The 27,331-nt window shown below is 43.1% G+C and overlaps 2 protein-coding genes across 7 annotated transcripts in view; one reads left to right on the plus strand and one right to left on the minus strand.

Moving 5' to 3' along the window:
- ino80 (INO80 complex ATPase subunit) overlaps nucleotides 1-2,266 on the minus strand; it is a 241,676-nt gene extending 239,410 nt beyond the window's left edge. For 2 of the 6 annotated variants that reach the window (XR_011886757.1, XM_072264553.1), the window contains exon 1: nucleotides 1,985-2,261. The gene's annotated coding sequence lies outside the window, so the exon portion shown is untranslated. Of the gene's footprint in view, nucleotides 1-1,984 lie in introns of all 6 variants that reach the window. The other 4 variants (XM_072264538.1, XM_072264545.1, XM_072264563.1 and 1 more) reach the window with 4 other exon arrangements.
- Nucleotides 2,267-2,600: 334 nt separating this feature from the next.
- exd1 (exonuclease 3'-5' domain containing 1) overlaps nucleotides 2,601-27,331 on the plus strand; it is a 79,463-nt gene continuing 54,732 nt past the window's right edge. The window contains exons 1-3 of the mRNA XM_072275767.1: nucleotides 2,601-2,834; nucleotides 9,467-9,535; nucleotides 16,153-16,210. Of these exons, the coding sequence (XP_072131868.1) occupies nucleotides 2,711-2,834; nucleotides 9,467-9,535; nucleotides 16,153-16,210 (251 nt within the window). The 5' untranslated portion in view covers nucleotides 2,601-2,710. The remainder of the gene's footprint in view (nucleotides 2,835-9,466; nucleotides 9,536-16,152; nucleotides 16,211-27,331) is intronic.

The raw sequence follows: 27,331 nt of genomic DNA on the forward strand, positions 1-27,331 counted from the left end.
GGTGTGCCACAGGGATCAGTGCTGGGTCCATTGTTATTTGTCATCTACATCAATGACCTGGATGATAATGTGGTAAATTGGATCAGCAAGTTTGCTGATGATACAAAGATTGGAGGTGTAGTAGACAGTGAGGAAGGTTTTCAGAGACTGCAGAGGGACTTGGACCAGCTGGAAAAATGGCAGATGGAGTTTAATACTGACAAGTGTGAGGTATTGCACGTTGGAAGGACAAATCAACGTAGAACATACAGGGTTAATGGTAAGGCACTGAGGAGTGCAGTGGAACAGAGGGATCTGGGAATACAGATACAAAATTCCCTAAAAGTGTCGTCACAGGTAGACAGGGTCGTAAAGAGAGCTTTTGGTACATTGGCCTTTACTAATCGAAGTATAAGAGCTGGAATATTATGATGAGGTTGTATAAGGCATTGGTGAGGCCGAATCTGGAGTACTGTGTTCAGTTTTGGTCACCAAATTACAGGAAGGATATAAATAAGGTTGAAAGAGTGCAGAGAAGGTTTACAAGGATGTTGCCGGGACTTGAGAAACTCAGTTACAGAGAAAGGTTGAATAGGTTAGGACTTTATTCCCTGGAGTGTAGAAGAATGAGGGGAGATTTGATAGAGGTATATAAAATTATGATGGGTATAGATAGAGTGAATGCAAGCAGGCTTTTTCCACTGAGGCAAGGGGAGAAAAAAAAACAGAGGACATGGGTTAAGGGTGAGGGCGGAAAAGCTTCTTCACACAGAGAGTGGTGGGAGTATGGAATGAGGTGCCAGACAAGGTGGTAAATACGGGTTCTTTTTTAACATTTAAGAATGAATTGGACAGATACATGGATGGGAGGTGTATGGAGGGATATGGTCTGTGTGCAGGTCAGTGGGACTAGGCAGAAAATGGTTCGGCACAGCCAAGAAGGGCCAAAGGGCCTGTTTCTGTGCTGTAGTTTCTATGGTTCTATAGGACAATTTCAAAACACAGGAATCAATAAGTGAGAAATAGTGTATTCCAAAGTAGCGGTTTCTAAAAGTCTTACAGAACATACACAGAACTGTCAGTTACAGTAAATCTTTGATTTAACAAGTTGATTACACCATCAAATCTTTAAAATACTTCACTTTGTTATAAATGACCTCGTTTTGTTAGTCTAAGAATCCTACATTTGTCCAAACAATTAACTTTAGTAAAATTTGGTTCATCAAAATTATTTGCAATGTTCTTGGCAAGGCCTAAAATATCATTCTTGTAACAAATAATTGGTAACGGTATATTTTTCAGTAATTTCTACCTCGAGTTTAAGCTTAATATAAATGAGGAAAAAAAGTCACGTGGATCAAAAAACCTTGATGTCAGTTACTGGTAACAGGTTATAATTTCAAAGTAGAAATGTTCTAATAAAAAATAATGTTTTAAATAAACCACTGCAGCCACCCCAAAAATTAAATCAACAACCCTCCCCTTTCATTGCCGCACATTTAAAATGTTTGTAAAGTGAACATGCGAAAAGAGAAAGCGGGAGGAAAAGTTGCTGGGAGCCGGCAATTTCGGCTCGCACCTGGGCAATGTGTTTGGAAAGCGAGGGCGAGCGGGGGAATAAAGTTTGAGAGGCCGACTAGGCCCGAGGAGGAAGAGAAGGCGCTGCGTGTAGCGAGGGGGAGGGGGTGTGGGTTGGGGAGGGAGGGTGCCTGGCCCTTTAAACGGCCCCGATCCTCTCGCAGACAGGAGCGGACTTGGGGGGAAAGGGGGGGGTGGCCAATGCGAATGTGCCAGAGGGTGAGACGAGGCGAAACGTCCAAGCCGCCTTGGAGTTTATTCCTTCCTTCCCTTCCTCCGCCGGATCTATCACACGAGGGGGGGTAAAGTCCTCGCAAGTCGCCGAGCCATTCCCCACCAAATAATCGGCACAAACGCCCGCTCGGCGGGCCGCCCGCCTCCTCCCCCCGCCGCATACACACTCACTCACTCACACACAGCCGCTCACCTCGGCTCGCCCCTGCGTCTGCCTCGCCGCGCCGCTCCGCTCGCCCAGCCAAGATGGCGCTTGCTTTGGCGAGGCAGAGGTTGCGATGTCTGACAGAGGGAGCGGGGCGGCCGGTTTCGCAGCCGCTCTGCCTGAGTCCCTCCGAGCGCCGCCGCCGCCGACGACCGCCATTGCGGTTCTACTTCCAGCCCACCCAGGCCGAAGCAGCCGAGCGCCAACCCGCTTCATCCCTGACAACTTGTCGGGAACACAGACCGCACGCTTCCTCTGTCCCAACTTTGGTACATAGCTGTGAGGAATGTCGATCCCCTATTCCTTTAGGTTTGGTTATTTCTGAAAATTTCGATCGGGAAAAGGGCGAATTCGAAGAAAGTGGAAGAGAGGTCATCGATCGAGTCGATCATCAACTCTCATGCCTAAAACGACGGAAAATGCCGAAGTCAGTGTGACGTTACACAGCAGGCTCAAGGATCAACCAATCAGGCGGGCGATTTTTGTTCCTCGTGCGGCTCCGGGAAAGGAGGGGCGGAGTGCCAAAGATAGCAGAAAGGAGGGGTTTATCATCTCGCGATATCCTCCCGCAGTCCTCGCTGGTAACGGTCGGAAAATTTCAAAAGAAAACTGTACTGCCTGACCTGTCAATCATTAAGGGAAAGGGGCGGTCCTTCCGGCGCGGCGCAGCAGCACGTGCTCTTGTGGCGGGAAAAGAGCGCTGGCGGCGACGCGATGGATGCCGCCTGGTTGCGGGGCCTATTTGGCAAGCGGGTCAGAGTTACTCTGATGTGCGGGACTTATTCGGGGCGTATGCAGCAAGTGGATACTGCCACGAATGTTATCGTTCTGGATCAAGGTGAGAAAGCTAGAAAGTCTTGTGAGAAATCTCCGGAGTTGGAGATGTGTGGCCGTGGTGATTGAGGGTGGGTGGTGGGGCGTGGGGTAGCTGCGGCAAAAAAAAACACAAACAATGGAAATTCAAGCAACACACATCAAAGTTGCTGGTGAACGCAGCAGGCCAGGCAGCATCTCTAGGAAGAGGTGCAGTCGACGTTTCAGGCCGAGACCCTTCGTCAGGACTAACTGAAGGAAGAGCTAGTAAGAGATTTGAAAGTGGGAGGGGGAGGGGGAGGGGGAGATCCAGAATGATAGGAGAAGACAGGAGGGAGAGGGATGGAGCCAAGAGCTGGACAGGTGATTGGCAAAAGTGATATGAGAGGAACATGGGACAGGAGGCCTAGGGAGAAAGACGGGGGGGGGGGGACCCAGAGGATGGGCAAGGGGTATATTCAGAGGGACAGAGGGAGAAAAAGGAGAGAGAGAGAAAGAATGTGTGTATAAAAATAAATAACAGATGGGGTACGAGGGGGAGGTGGGGCATTAGTGGAAGTCAGAGAAGTCAATGTTCATGCCATCAGACCGGAGGCTACCCAGACGGAATACAAGGTGTTTTTCCTCCAACCTGAGTGTGGCCCCATCTTCACAGCAGAGGAGGCCGTGGATAGACATGTCATAATGGGAATGGGATGTGGAATTAAAATGTGTGGCCACTGCTCTCACTCCATCCTCCCACCACCCCACTAGGAATAGGGTTCCCCTGGTCCTCACCTACCACCCCACCACCCTCCGGGTCCAACATAGTATTCTCCGTAACTTTCGCCACCTCCAACGGGATCCCACCACTAAGCACATCTTTCCCTCCCCCCCCCCCGCTTTCCGCAGGGATCGCTCCCTACACAACTCCCTTGTCCATTCGTCCCCCCCATCCCTCCCCACTGATCTCCCTCCTGGCACTTATCCGTGTAAGCGGAACAAGTGCTACACATGCCCTTACACTTCCTCCCTTACCATCATTCAGGGCCCCAAACAGTCCTTCCAGGTGAGGCAACACTTCACCTGTGAGTTGGCTGGGGTGATATACTGCGTCCGGTGCTCCCGATGTGGCCTTTTATATATTGGCGAGACCCAACGCAGACTGGGAGACCGCTTTGCTGAACACCCACGCTCTGTCCACCAGAGAAAGCAGGATCTCCCAGTGGCCACACATTTTAATTCCACATCCCATTCCCATTCTGACATGTCTATCCACGGTCTCCTCTACTGTAAAGATGAAGCCACACTCAGATTGGAGGAACAACACCTTATATTCCGTCTGGGTAGCCTCCAACCTGATGGCATGAACATCGACTTCTCTAACTTCCGCTAATGCCCCACCTCCCCCTCGTACCCCATCTGTTATTTATTTATATACACACATTCTTTTTCTCTCCTTCCTTTTTCTCCCTCTGCCCCTCTGAATATACCCCTTGCCCATCCTCTGGGTTCCCCCCCCCCCCCGTCTTTCTCCCTGGGCCTCCTGTCCCATGATCCTCTCGTATCCCTTTTGCCAATCACCTGTCCAGCTCTTGGCTCCATCCCTCCCCCTCCTGTCTTCTCCTATCATTTTGGATCTCCCCCTCCCCCTACCACTTTCAAATCTCTTACTAACTCTTCCTTCAGTTAGTCCTGAGGAAGGGTCTCGACCTGAAACGTCGACTGACCTCTTTCTAGAGATGCTGCCTGGCCTGCTGCGTTCACCAGCAACTTTTATCTGTGTTGCAAAAAAAAAAAAAACTTCCTTTTGCGGAAAGTGCCCAAAGAAACTTCACGTGAATGTTGACAGGGATCAATGCACAGAACACCATCATCCCCTCAAAGCTCCAAGTCCTTTGATGTCAAAACGTGACATTGAGCCACATAATGTACTGGTGCAGTTGACCAAGAGACTGACTAAATTACTCGGTGCATGAAAAGTATTAGTGGAGCTAAGGACTCGGACTGAAATTGAGCACTCTCTGCTGTGTCACTTTGAAGGTATAGCTGCCAATGGAGGAGCAATTTAAAAACCCAAAGGTCAAAATTAAAGCGCTGATTTCTGTTTTTTGGGGCAAGAGGAGATCAAGGGAAGGAGGAGTTAGAAACCGTAAGTTAATTTGAAATTAAGGAGTTTTAAAACTGGAAGCTAGAGTTTGTTAGTAAGCACAATGTAAAGTATCCTCCAGTTTATGAACAGAACAATTACTGATTTAATGATAGCTAAGTTGAAACTGGGATGAGATTGGGCAGACCTATTGAGGTGAATTTAGTGATTTTAAGGATGACTTGATTATGTGCTCTGAACATCATCTGGGGTCAATATTTTACCGAGGTTCAAAGACACTTCCCTCTAAGGTTTATGAGTGCACTGCCGCACGATAACTGAAATGCTCCTACGCACATAGCCTTTGTTGCCACGCAGGTGAAATTTACTTTTGTAGGCATCTTTCAGGCTGTGTCGTTAAAAAAAAAATCCTGCTCCAAGCCTTGGTTATTTCACACAACTGTGTTTTTATTTATATATATATATATATTAAAAAACAGGGAAATGCTGTAATTACAGATTTTGATCAGTTTTGTACAGTTATACAGGGGGGCTACAGTAGCATGGCAGTTAGTGTGATGCTATTACAGCTCAGGGCATCAGAGTTCAATTACGATGCCACCTCGAAAGAGTTTGTCCGTTCTCCCTGTGGCCAAGTGACTTTCCTCCAGGTGCTCCAGTTTCCTCCCACAGTCCAAAGGCCTACTGGTTAGTAGGTCAATTGGTCATTATAAATTGTTCCTTGATTAAGCTAGGGTTAAATAAGTGGGTTGCTGGGCACCATGGCCTATTCCACACTGTATCACCAAATAAATAAGTTGCAAGGAGCAGAAGAGGAATCAGTGCCTGTGTCTAGTTTGTGATGTCCAAAGAAGGCAGGTTCGTTGTTCGATTACTTTGGGATCGAGTAGTGAGGTGCTGAGACAACTGGGTGACTTCACGTATACAGATGGAAACAGCACTGTGTTCCTGAAGATGTGGAGCATCGTGCAGATGAGAAAATTAGGGGCACCAAGGATGATAACTGTAGGTTCAGAACCAGGGAGAAAATAAATAGCTGGTGATTCTGTTTATCCATAAATTGAACTAGATCCTGGCAAACAGTGGTGAGGCATTGGAAGAGGATGGTGTAGTCAACAAAGTTGAAGGCTGCAGATGCGTCAAGAAGGACAGTGACCTGAATTATCTTTACAATGCCATTCAGAGAAAAGTCAAGACTAAGAGGAGTAATTTGGTGAGATAGGAAAGGGAGAATGAAATAGAGCAGGGTCATGACAGGTGGTAGAAAAGTAAGGTGATGAAGCAGACCGAAATGGGCTGCTTCATGAAGTTCCTTTTTTTTTGCTATTTGTCTCCTCCTATTCTAAGTGAATCCTTTTTCAAATAAAAATCTGAAACTGGGGTATAAAAGCAGAAAATGTTGTCATTCAACGTCTAGAGAGTGAAATAGTGTTCACATTTTGAGTCCATAACTTGAAAACTGAGAAAACAGTTCTGTTTTAAGTTGAAGCAGGGAGAGAGTAGAGAGAGCCTGAAAGGTCCTGGTCTCCACCCTATCACAGATATGCTCTCTGTTTTCCACTCTCCCCCGACCTGCAACTTAAAACCATACTGTTTCTGCTTTTTCCTAGTTCCTTTGACATGTTCTCTACAGATTTTTTGCCAGACCTGAAGTTACAGTTTATATTTTCCACACTTTGATTCCAATTCCAAAATAATGTAAAGGGAATGAATGGCCACTGTGCGCCACTTGCAAATCCTTGGGTGAAAACAATCAAATCACAGCATATACTGTAGTGTTCTGCAGGGGTTGGTGTTGGGGCTTCTTTTTACAATGTATATCGATGATTTAGATTATGAATTAAATGGTTTTGTGGCTAAGTGTGCGGATGACACCAAGATAGGTGGAGGAGCAGGAAGTATTGAAGAAGCGGAAAGGTTGCAGAGAGACTTGGTCAGTTTAGGAGAGTGGGGAAAGAAATGGCAGATGAGATACAATGTTGAGAAGTGTACAGTTGTACATTTTGGAAGAAGTAGTAATCGGGCAGATTATTATTTAGATGGGGAGAAAATTCAAAAATCAGAAGTGCAAAGGGACTTGGGGGTCCTCGTGCAGAATAGCCTAAAGGTTAACCAACAGGTTGGACCGGCAGTAATGAAAGCGAATGCTATGTTGGCATTCATTTCAAGAGGAATAGTGAATAAGAGTAAGGAAGTGCTGATGAGGCACTATGGGACACTGGTGAGACCTCATTTGGAATACTGTGTACACTTTTGGGGCCCCTATCTTAGAAGGGATGTACTGATGCTGGAGAGAGTTCAGAGAAGATTTACGAAGATGATTCCTGGAATGCAGGGGCTAACATATGAGGAGCGTTCGTCGGCTCTTGGACTGTATACATTAGAGTATAGAAGAATGAGAGGGGATCTCATAGAAACATTTTGAATGTTGAAAGGGTTGGACAGAGTAGATGTGGAGAGACTGTTTCCCTTGGTGGGTGAGTCCAGGATAAGAGGCCACAGTCTTATAATTAAAGGATACCCATTTAAGACAGAGATGAGGAGAAATCTTTTAGCCAGGGGGTCGTGGATTTATGGAATTTGTTGCCACATACAGCTGTGGAGGCCCAATCATTGAGGGCATTTAAGGAGGAGATTGATAAGTATCTAATTAGTCAGAGTATCAAGGGATATGGCAAAAAAGCTGGAAATTGGAACTGGATGGGAGAATAGTTTAGCTTGTGGTAGAGTAGACTCGATGGGCCAAATGGCCTACTTCTCCTTTGTCTTGTGATATACTGTGTCTTGTGTCACCATCGAAACCAGTTTTAGTTTTGTTAGCTGTCAAGAAAATGAACCAAATTAAATGGGGGAGAGGGATTGTAAGTGGCATATTTTGGCAAATGTTCTATTTATGAAAAATATTATTATCCACTAGGAATTATGAAAGAAAAGTTACAATATTGTGAGTGAAAATAGTCACAAAGTACAGTGTGATAAACACAAAATGCTTTATAGTGATTAAGAGAATTCTGACTCCTATCTCAAGGTAGGTGGGATACAAAGTAGAAACTTTGCATGCCGAGGACATAATCTCGAAATTAGATTTGTGCTGTATCACAACTGTAGGAGGGTTTACACAAATAACTGCTCAGCAGTTTAAAAAAATTAATTGAGTTTAATTAAACTCATTTTTCAAATGAGATTTTTTTTTTAAGGGTTACTGAGTCGAGCATGGTAAACCAGTTGAGAAAGTCGAACTAGAATGGTAGAATTGATGGAGCATACCAAAAGGATACCATTTGGCTCATTATTATTTAAATGGTGAAAGATTGCAGCATGCTGTTGTGCAGAGGGACTTGGGAGTGCTTGTTCATGAATCGCAATAAGTTGGCTTGCAGGTACAACAGGTTATTAAGAAAGCAAATGAAATGTTGGCCTTCATTGCTAGAGGGATTGAATTCAAGAGCAGGGAGGTTGTGATGCAACTGTACAGGGTACTGGCCGCACCTGGAGTACTGTGTGCAGTTCTGGTCTCCACACTTGAAGGATATACTGGCTTTGGAGGCAGTGCAGAGGAGGTTCACCAGGTTGATTACAGAGATGAAGGGGTTAACCTCTAAGGAGAGATTGTGTCGCCTGGGACTGTACTCTCTGGAATTCAGAAGAATGAGAGGGGATCTTACAGAAACATTCAAAAATTTGAAAGGGATAGATAAGATAGAAGTAGGAAAGTTGTTTCCATTGGTAGGTGAGACTAGAACTAGGGGACATTGCCTCAAGATTCAGGGAAGAAGATTTAGGACGGAGATGAGGAGTAATTGCTTTTCCCAGAGAGTGGTGAATCTGTGGAATTCTCTGCCCAGGGAAGCAGTTGAGGCTTCTTCACTAAATATATTTAAGATACAGTTAGATAGATTTTTACATAGTAGGGGAATTAAGGGTCATGGGGAAAAGGCAGGTAGATGGAGCTGAGTTTACAGACGGATCAGTCATGATCTTATTGAATGGTGGGGCAGGCTCGATGGGCCGGATGACCTACTCATTCTTATGTTCATCAGTTCTGTGCCAGCAGTGAGAACAATTCCATTGTCCCCATTTGCTAACTTTATCTCTGAAGCTCTGCAGATTATTAGTTGTCTATAATTTAGCTGTCCACTTTGTTTTGCTAGACATTGATTTGATTACTGTTATAACCAGTGAATTCTAAATTGCGACATTAATGATAAAAATGTTTTTCCTCGCGTCCCTCTTGTACCTTTAGCTCCATGTTTTAAAACCTTTCCTTTGGTGCTACTGGAAACTGTTTCCCTCTATCGACATTATCTGTACCAATCAAGATTTTGTACACATACATCGAGTTTTCTCTTGCCCTCTGTGCCCTCAGGAAAATCAAGACCACCACCTCCAAACTAAATCTTTATCCCCTGGTATTATTCTGGGGAAATATTTTCTGCCTCCTTGGTTGAAACTTGGCATCTTTGTTGTATCCAACTAATTTTCAGGAGTTCAGCATGCTAAGGACGTTGTTTTATTCTTATGTGCTTAAATGATGGGTTCCAAATTAACTCTTTGATTTTTATCTGCAGTTGAATATTTGGATAATAAGCTAAAGCTGCCTGGTGTCAGAATATTTTATGGATATGAGATCAAAAATCGTAAGTATTTCTTTGGTACTTTTGTACTTCGGTTTTCAGTGAAATAAAACAGTTTGCAATCATTGTCAGAGGTCCTGGGAGTAGAACTGAGTTGTTTTCCCCTAAATGGTATTGGCAGAATTAACAATAAGTACTCCTGCTTAAGTACTGTTGGGGGGGGGGGGGGGAGCCGGCCTACCTGGGGAAGCAACAGTGGCCGCACCTCTGGCACACAGTCTGGCCCTGTGGTTCAGAAGGGTCGGGAAAGGAAGAGGATGGCAGCAGTGATAGGGGACTCTATAGTCAGGGGGTCAGACAGGTGATTCTGTAGATGCAGGAAAGAAGCACGGATAGTAGTTTGCCTCCCAGGTGCCAGAGTCCAGGATGTTTTTGATTATGTCCATGATATCCTGAAGTGGGAAAATGAACTGCCTAGATCATGGTACATACTGGTACCAACAACATAGGCAGGAAAAGGGAGGAGGTCCTGAAAACAGACTAGAGGCAGTTAGGAAGGAAGTTGAGAAGCGAGACCACAAAGGTAGTAATCTCAGGATTACTGCCTGTGCCACGTGACAGTGAATATAGGAATAGAGTGAGGTGTAGGATAAATGTGTGGCTGAGAGATTGGAGCAGGGGGCAGGGATTCAGATTTCTGGATCATTGGGACCTCTTTTGGGGCAGGAGTGACCTGTACAAAAAGGACTTGTTGCACTTGAATCCCAGGGGGACCAATATCCTGGCAAGGAGGTTTGCAAAGGCTACTGGGGAGAGTTTAAACTAGAATTGCTGGGGGGGGGGGGGGAACCAAACTGAAGAGACGGAGGAAGAGGCGGTTGGCTCACAAATAGAGAAAACTTGGAGACAGTGTGAGAGGGAGGATAGGCAAGTGATAGAAAAGGGATGCACTTAGGCCGATGGTTCGAAATGTGTCTATTTTAATGCAAGGAGTATTATGAACAAAGCGGATGAGCTTACAGCATGGATCAGCACTTGGAGCTATGATGTGGCCATTACAGAGACTTGAATGGCTCAGGAGCAGGAATGGTTACTTCGAGTGCCGGGCTTTACAGGTGTCCCCCGCTTTTCGAATGTTCGCTTTATGACACCTCACTGTTAGAAAAGACCTACATTAGTTACCTATTTTCACTGTTACGAAAAAAAGCGCGCGATAAAAGGCAGCGCGTGCCCCAAGCAGCCAAGCTCCTCCCCCAGAACTGCATTCTAGCCGGCATTGCTTAAACACGTGCCTGTGAGCAGCCATTAGCAAGATGAGTTCTAAGGTATCGGAAAAGCCTAAAAGAGCTCGTAAGGATGTTACACTTAGCGTAAAACTAGACATAATTAAGCGTTTCGTTCGTGGTGAATGAAGTAAAGACAAAGTGAGTTTGGCTTGTGGAAGTTGATGAAGATGATGTTGAAGAGGTTTTGGCATCCCATGACCAAGAACTGGTAGATGAAGAGCTGATGCAATTGGAAGAGGAAAGGATAACAATCGAAACCAAATGCAGTAGCGAACGGACCAAAAGTGAAGTCATCCAGGAATTGAACGTGAAGCAACTGCATGAGATTTTCGCTGCAATTGACAACAATGATTGCAGACAATTACGACCTTAATTTTGAAGGGGTACGTAGCTTTAGGGCATATTTGCAGGATGGTTTGAGTGCTTACAAAGAACTGTGTGATAGGAAAATGCGCGAGGCTAAGCAGTCAAGCATGCTGTCGTTTTTCAAGTCTTCCACATGAGCCACAGCGGACGACGAACCTCAACCTTCGACATAGAGGCAGGCAGGCATAGGAGAAGATGACCTGCCTGCCCTGATGGAAACAAACGATGATGAGATGACACCCCAGTGTCCCACCACCCCAACCCATGGGCCACGGACCAATACATTGCTGCAGAGATTGCAGCAGTAGCAGGAACGCATCCAGCACATCTTTAAGCGAAAAGCCGAAATAAACAAGCTAATTAATTAGGTGCAGCCTGGCATGTAAACGTCGGCCCAGATCAGAGGCGATTGCCAATTGCGTCACCTCTGATCTGGGCCGACATTTACGTGCCGGGCGGCACCTAATTAATTAGCTTGTTTATTTCGGCTTTTTTCTTAAAGATGTGCTGGGTGCGTCCCGGCTACCGCTGCATTCTCCACGGATCGGTATCGGTTCATTGCCCGGAGGTTGGGGACCACTGCACCACCCCAGTCTCTGACAACTCAGCCTAACACACCATCATCAGTGTGCTTGGCTCTGACTTTTCAATTCCGGTAAGTGATACTACACTGTACATTATTTCTACTTTATACAGGCTGTGTATTTTTATGTGTTAGTTGTATGATTTGGCAGATTCATAGCTTAAAGGTTACTGGACAGAGTGTTTCTGCCAAGAGCACTTGCGCAAGATTTTCGCTACAGAGAACAGTGCGGCAATGATTGTAGAAAAGTATTTCTACTTTATATAGGCTGTGTATTTATTATATCATTCCTGCTTTTACTATATGTTACTGTTATTTTAGGTTTTGTGTTATTTGGCATGATTTGGTAGGTTATTTTTTTGGGTCTGCGAACGCTCACAAATTTTTCCCATATAAGTAAATGGTAATTGCTTCTTCACTTTACGACATTCCAGCTTACGAACCGTTTCATAGGAACGCTGTACCTTCGGATCGTGGGGAAAACCTGTAGCTGTTTCGGAAAGGACATGGTGGGGGCGTAGTACTATTAATCAGAGATAGTGTCACGGCTGCAGAAAAGGAGGAAGACATGGAGGGATTATGTACGGAGTCTCTATGGGTGGAAGTTAGGAACAGGAAGGGGTCAATAACACTACTGGGTGTTTTTTATAGACCACCCAACAGTAACAGGGACATCAAGGAGCAGATAGGGACTCAGATTCTGGAAAGGTATAATAATAACAGGGTTGTCGTGGTGAGAGATTTTCATTTCCCAAAGATTGATTGGCATCTCCCTAGAGCAAGGGGTTTAGATGGGGTGGAGTTTGTTATGTGTGTTCAAGAAGGTTTCTTGACACAATATGTAGATAAGCCTACATGAGGAGAGGCTGTACTTGATCTGGTATTGGGAAATGAACCTAGTCAGGTGTCAGTTCTCTCAGTGGGAGAGCATTTTGGAGATAGTGATCACAATTCTATCTCCTTTACCATAGCATTGGAGAGAGATAGGAACAGACAAGTCAAGAAAGCATTTTTTTTAGATTATGAAGACACATCATCCTCTTCTATTGTCATTCAGAAAAGAACTTGGTCAGGTGTCAGGGAGAGCAATTTGGAGATGGTGATCACAATTCTATCTCCTTTACCATATCTTTGGAGAGGGATAGGAATGGACAAGTTAGGAAAGTTTTTAATTGGAATAGGGGGAAATATGAGGCTATCAGGTAGGAACTTGGAAGCATAAATTGGGAACAGATGTTCTCGGAAACGTACAGAAGAAATGTGGCAAATATTCAGGGGATATTTGCTTGGGGTTCTGCGTAGATACGTTTCAATGAGACGGAAAGGATGTTAGGGTTCAGGAACTGTCGTGTACAAAGACTTGTAAATCTAGTCAAGTAGAAAAGAAGAGTTTACAAAAGGCTCAAAAAACTAGGTAGTGATAGAGATCTAGAAGATTATAAGGCCAGCAAGCAGGAAGGTGCCAAAGAAAGAAATTGAGAGAGCTAAAAGGGACCATGAGAAGGCCTTGGCTGACAGGATTGATGAAAACCCCAAGGCATTCTACAAGTATGTGAAGAACAAGAGGATAAGACATGAGAGAATAGGACCAATCAAGTGTAACAATGGGAAAGTGTGTATGGAACTGGAGGAGATCGCAGAGGTACTTAATGAGTACTTTGCTTCAGTATTCACTATGGAAAAGCACCTTAGCAATTGTAGAGATGACTTGCAATGGACTGAAAAGCTTGAGCATAGATATTAAGAAAGAGGATTTTCAGGTGCTTTTGGAAAACATCAAGTTGGATAAGTCACCGGGACCGGAAGAGATGTACCCCAGGCTACCGTGGGAGGCAAAGGACGAGATTGCTGAGCCTCTGGCAATGATCTTTGCATCGTCAATGGGGACGGGAGAGGTTCCAGAGGATTGGAGGGTTGCAGATGTTGTTCCCTTATTCAAGAAAGGGAGTAGAGATAGCCCAGGAAATTATAGAACAGCGAGTCTTATTTCAGTGGTTGATAAGTTGATGGAGAAGATCCTGAGAGGCAGGATTTATGAACATTTGGAGAGGCATAATATGATTAGGAATAGTCAGCATGGCTTTGTCAAAGGCAGGTCATGCCTTACGAGCCTGATTGAATTTTTTGAGGATGTGACTAAACACATTGTTGAAGGTGGAGCAGTAGATGTAGTGTATATGGATTTCAGCAAGGCATTTGATAAGGTACCCCATGCAAGGCTTATTGAGGAAGTAAGGAGGCATGGGATCCATGGGGACATTGTTTTGTGGATGCAGAACTGGCTTGCCCACAGAAGGCAAAGAGTGTTTGTAGACAGGTCATATTCTGTATGGAGGCCAGTGACCAGTGGTGTGCCTCAGGGATCTGTTCTGGGACCCCTCCTCTTCGTGATTTTTATAAATGACCTGGATGAGGAAGTGGAGGGATGGGTTAGTAAATTTGCTGATGACACAAAGGTTGGGGGTGTTGTTGGAAGTGTGGAGGGCTGTCAGAGGTTACAGTGGGACATTGATAGGATGCAAAACTGGGTTGAGAAGTGGCAGATGGAGTTCAATCCAGATAAGTGTGAGGTGGTTCATTTTGGTAGGTCAAATATGATGGCAGAATATAGTATTAATGGTAAGACTCTTGGAGGACGGAGATGACCTGATAGAGGTGTATAAGATGATGAGAGGCATTGATTGTGTGGATAGTCAGAGGTTTTTTCCCAGGTCTGAAATGGCTAACACGAGAAGACACAGTTTAAGGTGCTTGAAAGTAGGTACAGAGGAGATGTCAGGAGTAAGTTTTTTACACAGAGAGTGGTGAGTGCGTGGAATGGGCTACTGGCAATGGTGGTGGAGGCAGATACAATAGGGTCTTTAAAGAGACTCGTGGACAAGTGCATGGAGTTTAGAAAAATCAAGGGCTATGGGTAACCCTGGGTAATTTCTAAGGTAAAGACATGTTCGGCACAGCTTTGTGAGCAGAAGGACCTGTATTGTGCTGTAGGTTTTCTGTTTCTAAATGGTATTGGCATAATTGAGGGTTTGAGATTTTGAGCTGTCCCCAGATCTTCACAACTATGCATTCAAACGCAAGGGGGCATAACTATATGTATAAGGTTAAATTGAGTTTGTAATTTAATATCCTTGAGCTTGGATCAAATCAGAATGAAGGTTTGTAACTAAATATCTTAATTTCCATGATCCATAGTACTTTTGGTCCTTGTTGGCTGTTGGTTTGCTGTTCATGAATTCACATACTGGTATGGTTGCTCCCAGGCCCATCTCAGATATTTTTGAACTGATATGGAGAAAAATCATTATCAGTATAAAAACCATTGATCAGTTTCCACATCATACACCATTTGGTCGAGTGATTCCTGCTTGGGCTATTTCACTGTCACCTGCTTTGTCCATATAACTGTGCCACCTGATTTCAATATCTGTAACGGCTAGCATGTGTTCTTTGTGTATTATTATCCACGTAATTATGCCCTTACCTCTTGCAGATAATGAGAACAATGTTTGTTTTTCTTTTTCTTCCGCTAAATTAAAACCTGAAAATCTTTGTTTTATTATATTAACAAATTACGTTCCCAGTAATGATTAAGTGCATTAGTTAAATGCTGAAAATGGCCCTGCGAGGTATTGAAGGCTGTTGCCATTGTTCTCTTGCAATCCCCCCACCCCCATTCTCAACCCCAAAAACTATGGCAGAGTTCTGAATGTCTTGCAGAGGATATTATGGGTCAAAGCATGGGTGGGCGAGCTTGGAGTGGAACTTTGATTGAATTTTAATATTAGCCTGAATGAACCGCAACTCTTAATCACTAGTCTGAGGCCTCCATAGCCAAGTTGTCTGTGTATGTCTTAGTATGTAGGATGGTGAGCAATGAAAGCATCTTGTAAGTACAGAAGGTGTGATGCATAGAATTCAGTAATATTATGGTTTCTTTTTAAGCTCACAAGGTGACAGACTCTAATGGCGAAAATATAAATCAGTTTATTGAGAGCTAGCTTTCATATTAAGTTTTAATGCCAATGAGAGTAGGGATTAATACTATCATGGTTTTTGGAAGAGAATGTAGAAGACTGATCAGAAAATACAACTTTCAAAATGGCTGTATGTTCTCAAATGGTTTTTTAATCCTTCCCTTTCAAGAGACTTATTGCTGCTTGGGATTTATTGTGCACCAGTTTTCAGAGAACAGGCTCAGGGCTTTGATCATTCTTTGGGGATAAAAATTTTGAATATGTACTGTCTTTTGAGTGGTTTGCCGTAAGCTGCAAAGATGGACTTTGGAGCAATGTGTCTGTTGTGTACATGAGCCTAGTCTGACTTTCCAGTTCTTTTATTTACCATCAAGAATGGAGGATCTGAGTTTTTAATTATAGTGGATTTAATAATTATAACTTCTGTCATTAAAATCAGATTCTACTTGTACATGTTATCTGTTTCAGTGGAGATCCTTGATGCCTTGTCGACTGCATCTGAAATTAAGCGAACAAATGATAACAAGTAAGTAAAAGTTTACTATCAGTGCACAATTTTGCCTGAAAAATTAATTCCCTATTTCACATTACATTTTATGGTATATAGATCATTACCATAGATATTCACCTGTCAAATACAGTCCACTGCAATATATTCTGAGTTTCATTGCACAACTGGGATTCTTACTAGTTTCTGACAGAGGGAGATGTTTCTGGTCATTAGTAGTACATTTATAGATTTAATCATCCTTGACTCGCCCTATACATGTTTTAACCAGTCTCCAGATTTACTGATATAATGTAGCACATAGAAATTTTTCCATTTCCCTTATTTGGAGGTGTTTTGTGCTGATGGCTCTTGCTCACTATGAAGTGGATTGAGACTGGTTTACCTCTTAAATTTTCTTCTCTACCTGTGAATTTAATTCAAGTTTCAGTTAGGTTAGAATTCTGGGTACAGTTATGAGACTGGTTAATTTAACCTTCAGGTTGTGACCCAGAAGGTCCATGAAAAGGGAATAAATCTAGAAATCTCTGCCAGTAGATATTTAAAAGCTTTCTTTTATTATTTGTTTCCCTGAAGTAAAATTGTAATGGAGTATTTTAATTTTTGCATAGACTGGAAGACAACTTGTATTGTAAATCCAATTAATTTCTAGGCTGTATTTAGGGCAGCTGTCTAAAGAGAACAAGCTTTTTTGAACTGATAAAGCCACACTAGACTTGGTAATGAGTAACAAGCCAAAATGAATTAATGTGGGGGTAAGCAATAATCTTGCAGTCAATGAACCCATCGTGAAAGAGCTCGAGAAAGATGTAAGTCCAGGTTTTGACATAATTTGAAACGTTAAACTAGGTTGAGCGATTGGCCAGTGACCCGACAGAGAAAACACAGGCAAGTTCACAAAGAGCTACTTTAGATCAGTGCTTGCTTCTAAAGAGCAGAAGTTTCAATTGTAAGGTCACTTACAAAACAAAAATGGTTACAGTATAAACAATAAAGTTATTGCTTTCCATACTTAAGATTGAAGAAACATTGAAAGCATCAGAAGTCCCCAAAAATCCACAAAAAAAGAGAAAATGTGAAAGAACTGAGTCAAGTTAAATGTAAGCATCATTGTAAATGTGTCATGATTAAAAGGCCGGGTGAGGGCAATAGGGGCCTGTTTTAAAGGCAAAATCAAGAAGTACTTTGAATCTATAATAAAAAAACAAAGTTTTAACTACAATAATGTGCTACCTGACTATTCAAAGCCTGATGGTTCAGCATCTGGTCGTCTTTAAATTCACTAACACCTAAATACCTGCATTCCCTTTTAGGCTGACCATTTTAAGTAGAAAATCAATAATCTATTAAGTACTAGAATAAAATGTGTTTTGGGGTATTAAAACATAGAACATTACAACACAGAATGTTCTTTAGTCATGGTGTTGTGCCATACTTTTGACTTATTCTAATGTCAATGTAACTCTTCCCTCCCACATAGCCCTCCATTTGTCTACTGTTCTATCTAAGAGTCTCCTAAATGTCCTTAATGTATCTCCCTCTACCACCACTCCTGGTAGTGTGTTCCATGTACCCACAACTTTCTGTGTTTAAAAGCAAGTAGCTCCCTGCCCATATTTCCAATCACCTTAAAATTCTGGCCCCTCATATTAGCACTTTCCACCCTGGGAGCAAGTCTCTGGCTGTCCACTGATCTACATCTCTTTGTAATCTTGTACACCTCTATCAACTTACCTCACATCCTCCTTTGCTGCAAAGAGAAAAGCCCTAGCTCACTCAAGCTATTCTCATAAGACATGAACTTCAATCTGGATGGCTTCCTGGTAGATCTCCTCTACACCCTCTCTAAATCTTCCACATCCTTCCTAAAATGAAGCAACCAGAAATGAACACAATATTCCAAGTGTGGTCTAACCTTGGTTTTATAGAGCTGCCACATTACCTCGTGGCCCTTGAACTCATGAGGATAAACACACCATACGGCATCTTAACCACCTTATCAACTTCCGTGGCAACTTTGAAAAATCTGTGGATGTGGAGCCCAAGATGCCTCTGTTCCTCCATACTGCTAATCCATCCTGTCACTAACTCTGTATTCTGCCTTCAGCTTCGACCTTCCAAAGTGAATCTTTCATGCTGTGAAGTGAAGTAATTTATGTTGGATATATCATCTATTAGAACAGAAAATTTGCTGGTTGGGCAAGTCATGAACAGGGTAGGATGGGAGGAATATCAAATAACTGACAAGCCTATTCTATTTGATAGGTGCTAGCCTAGTGAAGTTACATCAGACAGTTGAGTCATCTCACAACAAATGGTCCAGATCTAGGGTTTGCAGTCTACTTTAGTTTCGAGTGGCAATGGTCACCATCACAGAAGGCATTCTCCTGCTAATTCCATTACTTCCACAGGATATCAATAAATGGTTAAGATGGGTATCGCTAAAGTAAAGGGACAAGACATTATCACAGCTATAGTGTTGTGACACACTCCAGTTCTGTCGGCTGTGTAAGTCTAGAGAAGACAATCTCTGGCCCCAAGCGTGGAAGATTAAAGCGCAAGCCCACCCCAAAGCCCCCTGCATGATTCGTTACCCTGTTGCAAATCAGTACCATGAAATAACAGACAGGACACCGCATACAATTAAACAATTTAACTTTATAATTCTTAATTCAACTGAAGGGTTAGTAATGAAAAAGCCAAATAAGAAAAGGGCCCATTTTAATGAAACAGTCTAATGTGCACACAGTTTCCCCCTTCATCGATCCTCCTTCGATCTCCCAGGGCTTTGTCTAATGATGGCCCCATTCCAGGTCCACTCTCTGGCATCATCTTCCTTCATCTCTCGCTGAACAAAAGACCCAGCTCACACCGTTGTCAGGCACACAACACGAAAACGTACTCCCTTCATTGGACGGCTCACATTCCAAAGCACCTGTTATCTCTAACCACAAACACGGCTTCTACAGAAAGACCATTGCGTTACCAGTGAAACCTTTCCCAGCGTGTTACAGCTGAAGACCTGGATCCAGCTATGCTTGCAGCCAAGCTATTCCAGTACAATTGCACACTTGCATCTACCCAAGCAATATGAATGCTTACTTGGGTATGTTACATTGACAAAGAGAGTAGGTCAAATCCAGTCTGGCTAATTACCACCCAATCAGTCCAACCTCAATAATCAGAGAGGTAATGGAAACTGTCATTGGCAACACTAATAAGCAACAATTATTCAATAGTTTACCACTGACGTCCAGTTTGGTTTCCATCAGGACCACTTGGCTATGGACCTTATCACGGCTTTGGTGGAAATGTGGGTCATAACTGAGTTCTAGAAGTGAATGTGGTATCGATGCAGAATCTGATCAAGTGTAGCATTAATATGCTCCGGTAAAACCTATGCCAGTGTGCATCAAAGAGAAAAGGCTTATGGTTTGAGTAATGTCTCGCATAAAATAAGATTGTTGTCAGAGGTCAATAATCCCAGACCCAGAATTGCAGTTCTCGAGTGTTGTTGAGCCAGCCAAACTCAGCTGCTTCATCTGTGATCTTTTGTCATGAGACTAAAATGAGGATGTTCACTCATAAATGTATCAATGCATATTGTACAGGTCTATTCACAATTCTTCAACTGGAGCATCAACAACACCAAGACAGTATTCAGGCATGGACAAAAAGATGAAAAGTAACTTCTAGACTACAAAAGTCTCTAACTAGAAGGACTCTAGTAATGGTAGTAACATAACTGTCAAGATTCTGGGGCTTGTTGTTGACCAGAGATTCAAGTGGACCAGCCATTAACTACAAGAACAGTTCAGAGATTGGTGACGACTGCCCGACATCCCTGGCCTTACCACCATCTGCAAGGCACATATCAGGAGAATAACAGAGTGCAGCATCAGAGTACCACATCAGCCACATTGAACATTCATTTCCTCCATCACTGGCACTCAGTGGCTGCTCTGTGTATCATATACAAGCTGCTTTATAATCACTGACATGTGTTGTGAAATTTGTTGTTTTGTGGCAGCAAAACAGTGCAATATATACAAACCCTATTTCCAGAAAAGTTGGGATATTTTCCAAAATGCAATAAAAACAAAAATCTGTGATATGTTAATTCACGTGAACCTTTATTTAAGTGACAAAAGTACAAAGAAAAGATTTTCAATAGTTTTACTGACCAACTTAATTGTATTTTGTAAATATACACAAATTTAGAATTTGATGGCTGCAACACACAAAAGTTGGGACAGAGTTAAAATAGGATTGAAAAGTGCACAGAATATTCAAGTATCAGTTCAAAAGGAATATTTCTCAATGCAAGATTGCAGAGAATTTAGGTCTTTCAATATCTACAGTACATAATATTGTGAAAAGATTCAGAGAATTCAGAGACCTCTCAGTGCGTAAAGGGCAAGGTCGGAAACCACTGTTGAATGCGCGTGATCTTCAAGCCCTCAGGCGGCACTGCCTAAGAAACCGTCATGCTACTGTGACAATTATAGCCACCTGGGCTCGGGAGTACTTCGGAAAACCATTGTCACTCAACACAGTCCGTCGCTGCATCCAGAAATGCAACTTGAAACTGTATTACGCAAGGAGGAAGCCATACATCAACTCTATGCAGAAACGCCGGCAAGTTCTCTGGGCCCGAGCTCACCTCACATGGACCGAAAGACTGGAACCGTGTGCTGTGGTCAGATGAGTCCACATTTCAGCTAGTTTTCGGAAAAAACGGGCGTCGAGTTCTCTGTGTCAAAGATGAAAACGACCATCCAGATTGTTATCGGCGAAAGGTGCAAAAGCCAGCATCTGTGATGCTATGGGGGTGCATCAGTGCCCACGGCATGGGTGCGTTGCATGTATGTGAAGGTACCATTGACTCTGAGGCGTATATTAGGATTTTAGAGAGACATATGTTACCATTAAGGCGACATCTGTTCCTGGGATGTCCATGCTTATTTCAGCAGGACAATGCCAGACCACATTCTGCACGGGCTACAACAGCGTGTGCTTGTCTGGCCTGCTGCCAGTCCAGATCTATCTACTATTGAAAATGTATGGTGCATCATGAAGAGGAGAATCAGACAATGGAGACCACCGACTGTTGAGCAGCTGAAGTCTTGTATCAAGCAAGAATGGACAAAATTACCAATTGCAAATCTGCTAGAATTAGTATCCTCAGTTCCAAAATGATTAAAACGTGTTACTAAAAGGAAAGGTGATGTAACAATGGTAAACATGCCTCTGTCCCAACTTTTGTTGAGTGTGTTGCAGCCATCAAATTCTAAATTTGTGTACGTTTACAAAATACAATTAAGTTGGTCAGTAAAACTATTGAAAATCTTTTCTTTGTACTTTTGTCAGTTAAATAAAGCTTCATGTGAATTAACATATCACAGATTTTTTATTGCATTTTGGAAAATATCCCAACTTTTCTAGAAATGGGTTTTGTAAGTAATATCAGTTAAAATTTAAAATAATTCAAAAGTGAGGCAGTGTTCATAGATTCATGGACAGTTTGAAATCTGATGGCAGAGGGGAAAAACATTGAGTATGGGCCTTCAGACTCCTATACCTCCTACCTGAGAGAAGAATGTATGTAAATGATGGGGGTCCTTATTGATGGGTGGTACCTTCTTGAGAAACCGACTTTGATACCTGTGTCCCCAATGATGGTGCACATGATGGAATTGTCTGAATCTACAACCCTCTGAAGCCTGTCTTGATTCTGTGCATTGAAACCTCCATATCAGACTGTGATTCAGTCAGTGTTCTCCACAGTACATAGAACATCAAACACTATAGCAGAGTATAGGCCCTTCAACCCACAATGTTGTGCTGACCTTTCAATTTGCTCTTAAGATCAATTTAATGCTTCCCTCCAACGTAGCCCTCCATTTTTCATACATATGCTTATCTAAGAGTTTCCCAAATGGACATCAAAATTTGCCATTCTGATGAGGTGCACATATTTTGAAAACAATGGTATAATTTCATGAACGAATTTTTCATTTCACAGGGATTAAGTTCCACCATTTAATTATCTCATGTATTATTTTTGCCCCAGGAAACTAATTGTTGCTATTGGCGAAGTGCTAAACTATAGGCCTAGGAATTAATCCAGTAATAGTAAAAGAATGCTAAAGCTCTGCTAGTTGGCCTGTGCCAGTTTTGGTTTGACTATATATTTTATCTTGGTTCTCATGCAAATACCTGCAAGTTTCATGTGTGTAAAGATTTTTATCGGTAATGCCCTGTACTACACATGTAGATTTCTACTGCTATGCTTTATTTTATTTCAGCAGTTTCTGTAAAAGCAGTGTGTTCTGCTAGTGAGAGTGTTTTGGTTTCAGCAAGAGATAAGAAGCCTTGTTGTCCAATTTAGGAATATTGTCTGCCAATCAGGATTCTGAAATGTAGAGAAGGTTCTCGCAAGCTGGGTGGGAAGAGATTTCTGGAGGACAATAGTCTGGTTTGGGATCCTTTTGGCAGGTTGGCTCCAAGGAGGAAAAGCCCATATGCCTGAGAGAGCCAGTTCATTTGAGATGGTCTTCAAGGGAAATTTGGACTGTGGTGGGTGCTTTCATGCAGACTGTGGGTCCAATGTGTGAGTGAAGTGATACCCCTGACTATTCCAGAAATGAGCTCCAACGTTTATATGTTTAGATGTAATGGGCCCCTTTTATTTTTTTTCTGTAAATGTAAATTTGGTAAATATGCCTTCTTTTATATTTTTATGCTGGCGTAAGATCTGTCATTTCTGGGCTACCAATATCTGTGTGTGGGTAGTATTTACACAGCATTCACTCAAATTGGGGTTTCTTTAATTGAGACATCCCAACATTCCTGTTTGGTTGAACCCCAGCTCATACCGACCCTATTGCATATGGAAGGTGGTCTTCTCATCGCTGAGTCACATGGCTGGTAAACGAGTTAACTAACAAGCCAAGTTGGGGTACAAGCCTGATGAGAAGTTTGCATTTGTAGGGTGCTTACCCCGGATTTCAGATGCTGGGTGAATGCTGTTTAAGGATTGATTAAGTGGTTTTATTTGTGTGTTTAAACTAGTGTGTAAACTGGTGTTTGGGGAAAGTGAGATGTGTTGTAATTAACGTACTTTGTATTGGATGCTGCTGGGATTAAGGTGCAATTTGAAGAGGTTAACCACAAGTAATACTGGTGTTCAGAGTGGAGTGGATATTCAAATCCCTGACGCCCTGTGGTTTAAAGCGCTGAATTCTGTAAAAGTTTTGAAGAAGTTACGCTGATTTAATGCATTTTGACCAATCAGCTGGTAAGGATGTCATGTTAGTCCAGGCTTCTGATGACGTGACAAGATTGGGGAGCCTGGAGAGGTGGGACCATGGGCAGTCCACATTTTACTTGGAGAAAAGTGAAGCTTCCGTTCTTGTGGGAACAAATACTCCCATTGTGAGAAGGCTCATGGGAGCATCCAAAAAGCACCCTGTCCTTTCACTCAGTGTTCAGAGCTGTTTTTGAGAAGGTGCAATTTCCTCCTAATCAGAATGATGAGCATAATTGAGAAACTGTTTGGTACACCCAGTCTAAACCCATCATTCTACATCCTGGGGAAGTAGCTAGAGTGACAGGAAACCCCAGATTCCTCCGGAATGCCCGATGCCATGGCCCCTGCTGATGGATGCTCTGGAGGACCACAGAAGGGTCACGCTTACGTGCTAGAGCGTTGGTGAGACCTGAACTCTGCAGAAACCTTCAGCTGTCCACGGAACAGGATGACAGTGATTGTCAGGAACACCTCAGAGGGAGACCTTACCTGGGAGAGGAACAGTCTCCTGAATCGGGAAAGTTAACAGCAAAGTCATTTGACTTTGTTAACTCCCCAATACCCGAGGAATGGAAAGGGAAAGGATGTTGAAGCTTGAAGATGTCTTTTTTACTGATGAGTTTGTTTGCTGCTCCAAGAGTACTCACCACACTATAGTGATGGAGGACATCCCTTTCCAGGAGAGGTCTCGCTGGTTAGCACCAGTGAAGGTTGACTATGTTCAGCAGCACCTGTTCAAACTGGGCTCCAATATAATTGGGAATGAAGCTGAGTTCCGTCAGCTGGTAGGGAGACCTGAGTCGCTGGTAGGTACAAGTGATAGACGAGGCGGCATCCCCAAGTAGACGGAACAGTCACGAGTACGTGAGGCTGAAGAAACTGACGATGAGATAAAGTGTCAGTCAGGAAATCCCCTGATAAGCTGGCATATAATGCACCAGGGAAACAGAGTTGTGTCCATCCCAGTAGCAAGATATGTTACTGACATTTACAAATGGATTGGGGGTACTGAAATCATAAAATTTATTTCAATGCTGTATTTTTAATAATGGTTTAATGAGTTCCAAACATGACTTTTTGGTGGGAGGAGAAGATAATGCCCTAGTTAAGATTTCTATTGCTATGCTGTGAAGTACTTTATTTTAGTAGTTTCTGTAAATGCAGTGTGTTCTGGTAAAAATGTTTTGGTGAAAGATAAGGAGCCATGTTGTCAACCAGTCAGGATTGTGGGATGTAGAGAAGGTTCTAGCGAGCTGGGTGGGAAGAGAATTCTGGAGGACAGTAGTCTGGGGTCCTCTTGGCGGGAGCTGTGGAGCGGGGCACAAGGGAAGATGCCACAGAATACCATTGGAAGATAAGTCGTGTTGCAAGAAGTGCCTTGTACAGGTGAGTAACTCCAAAGAGAGCCAGTTCATTCAAACAACAGGAATTCTGCAGATGCTGGAAATTCAAGCAACACACATAAAAGTTGCTGGTGAACGCAGCAGGCCAAGCAGCATCTCTAGGAAGAGGTGCAGACGAAGGGTCTCGGCCTGAAACGTCGACTGCATCTCTTCCTAGAGATGCTGCCTGGCCTGCTGCGTTCACCAGCAACTTTTATGTGTTTTGCCAGTTCATTCAAGATGGTCTTCGAGGGAAATACTGACTGTGACAGGTGCTCTCACGCAAACCATGGGTTCACCATGTGAGTAAAGCAATACACCCCCGACTACTCAAGAAATGAGCTCCAATGTTTATGTGCACATTGGACTGGTTTAGCTGTAATGGGCCTTTTTATTTCTTTCCTTTTTCTGTAACTGTAAATTTGATAAATATACTTAATTTTATGCTGGTGTGCAATCTGTTATTTCTGGGCGACCGATAACTGTGTATGGGCAATATTTACACAGCATTCACTCAAATTGAGGTTCCTTTAATCGGAACATCAGGAGGTTCCTGTTTAGTTGAACCCCAAATCATACCAACCCTAGACCTATATTGCTTATGAAAGCTAGCCTTCTTGCTGCTGAGTCACATGGCTGTTGACAGCTAGCTCTGCTAAGCCAAGTTGGTGCAGGCGGCCGGGGAGAGGGTTACACACGTCACTTACACCGTACAGCAGGTTAGAATTGAACATGGATTACTGAAACTGTGAGGCAGCAGCTCAACTGCATCAAAATAATGGCTTTAAGTCAAGCAGCTGACTCACCACTGGCTTCAGGGTTTTACTTTTTATTTAGCGATACAGATTGGAATAGCTCCCTTCCAACCCTTGGAGCCATGCCACCCCACAGCCCTGATAAACCCTAACCTAAACATGGGACAATTTACAGTGGCCAGTTAACCTTCCTGGTATGACTTTGGAACATGGGAGGAAATCAAAGGACTTTCACAGAGATCCTTAAAGAGCAGCTTTGACTCCAACAAGCCACAACACTGCTTAACGTGTGTGTATTGTGTGGTTAGGAAGATGTTAGAGTCAATTACTGAGAATGAGGTGATGGCGTACTTGGTAACAGCCAAAGTCAGCGTGGTTTCCTTCAGGGATAGATAAAGGGGATGCAGTGGATGTTATATATTTGGACTTTCAGAAGGCCTTTGACAAGGTGACACACATGAGGCTGCTTACCAAGTTAAGAGCCCATGGCATTACAGGAAAGTTACTAACATGGTTAGAACATTGGCTAATTGGTAGGAGGCAGCGAGTAGGAATAAAAGGATCCTTTTCTGATTGGCTGCCAGTGACTAGTTGTGTTCCACAGGGGTCGGTGTTGGGGCCACTTCTTTTTGTGCTGTATATCAATGATTTAGATGGTGGAATAGATGGCTTTGATGCCAAGTTTGCAGATGATGTGAAGATTAGTGGAGGTGCAGATAGTGTTGAGGAAACAGGTAGGCTGCAGAAGGACTTGGACAAATTAGGATAATGGGCAAGAAAGTGGCACATGAAACACAATGTTGGAAAATGCATAGCCATGAACTTTGATAATAGAAATAAATGTGTGACCTATTTTCTAAATGGGGAGAAAATCCAGGAATCTGAGATGTAGAGGAACTTGGGAGTCCTTGTGCAGAACATCCTGAAGGTTAACTTGCAGGTTGAGTTGATGGTGAAGAAGGCCAATGCCATGTTAGCATTCATTTCAAGAGGTCTGGAATACAAGAGCAAGGATGTGATCCTGAGGTTTTGTAAGGCATTGGTGAGGTCTCACCTTGAGTATTGTGAACAGTTTTGGGGCTCCTCGTCTTAGAAAAGATTTGCTAGCATAGGAGCGGGTTCACAAGGATGATTCCAGGAATTAAAGGGTTATCATATGAGGAACATTTGATGGCTCTGAGTCTGTATTCGCTGGAATTCAGAAGGATTGGGTGGGGGGGGATCTCATTGAAACCTTTTCGAATATTGAAAGACCGAGATGGAGTAGATGTGGAAAGAGTGTTTCCCATGGTGGGAGAGTCTAGGACAAGAGGGCACAGTCTCAGGTTCTTGATTGGATATGGCATCAAAGGTTACGGGGAGAAGGCCGGGAATGGGTTGAGGAGGAGCTAGAAAAAAAGGATCAGCCATGATTGAATGGCGGAGCAGACTCGATGGGCCAGATGGCCTAACTCTGCTCTTATGTCTTACAGACATCAGAAACTGCTACAGAAGAGGATGCAAACCTGAGTTTACTTATTCTGATTGGAACATCTTATTGAATGTGTTGGAAATAAGATATAATCTGTGTCCCTGAGGTGCCAGAAGAGTTAGAAATGACTTAAGATGTGCTACTGCACCAATTTTTAGCATATATTAGTAGTTCAGGAAGAAGTTCCACATTTTTATAAATTGAGATTCGTGTTTTGAG

Source organism: Mobula birostris, chromosome 1 (assembly GCF_030028105.1).
Source record: "Mobula birostris isolate sMobBir1 chromosome 1, sMobBir1.hap1, whole genome shotgun sequence".
In the NCBI taxonomy this organism is placed as follows: Eukaryota; Metazoa; Chordata; class Chondrichthyes; order Myliobatiformes; family Myliobatidae; genus Mobula; species Mobula birostris.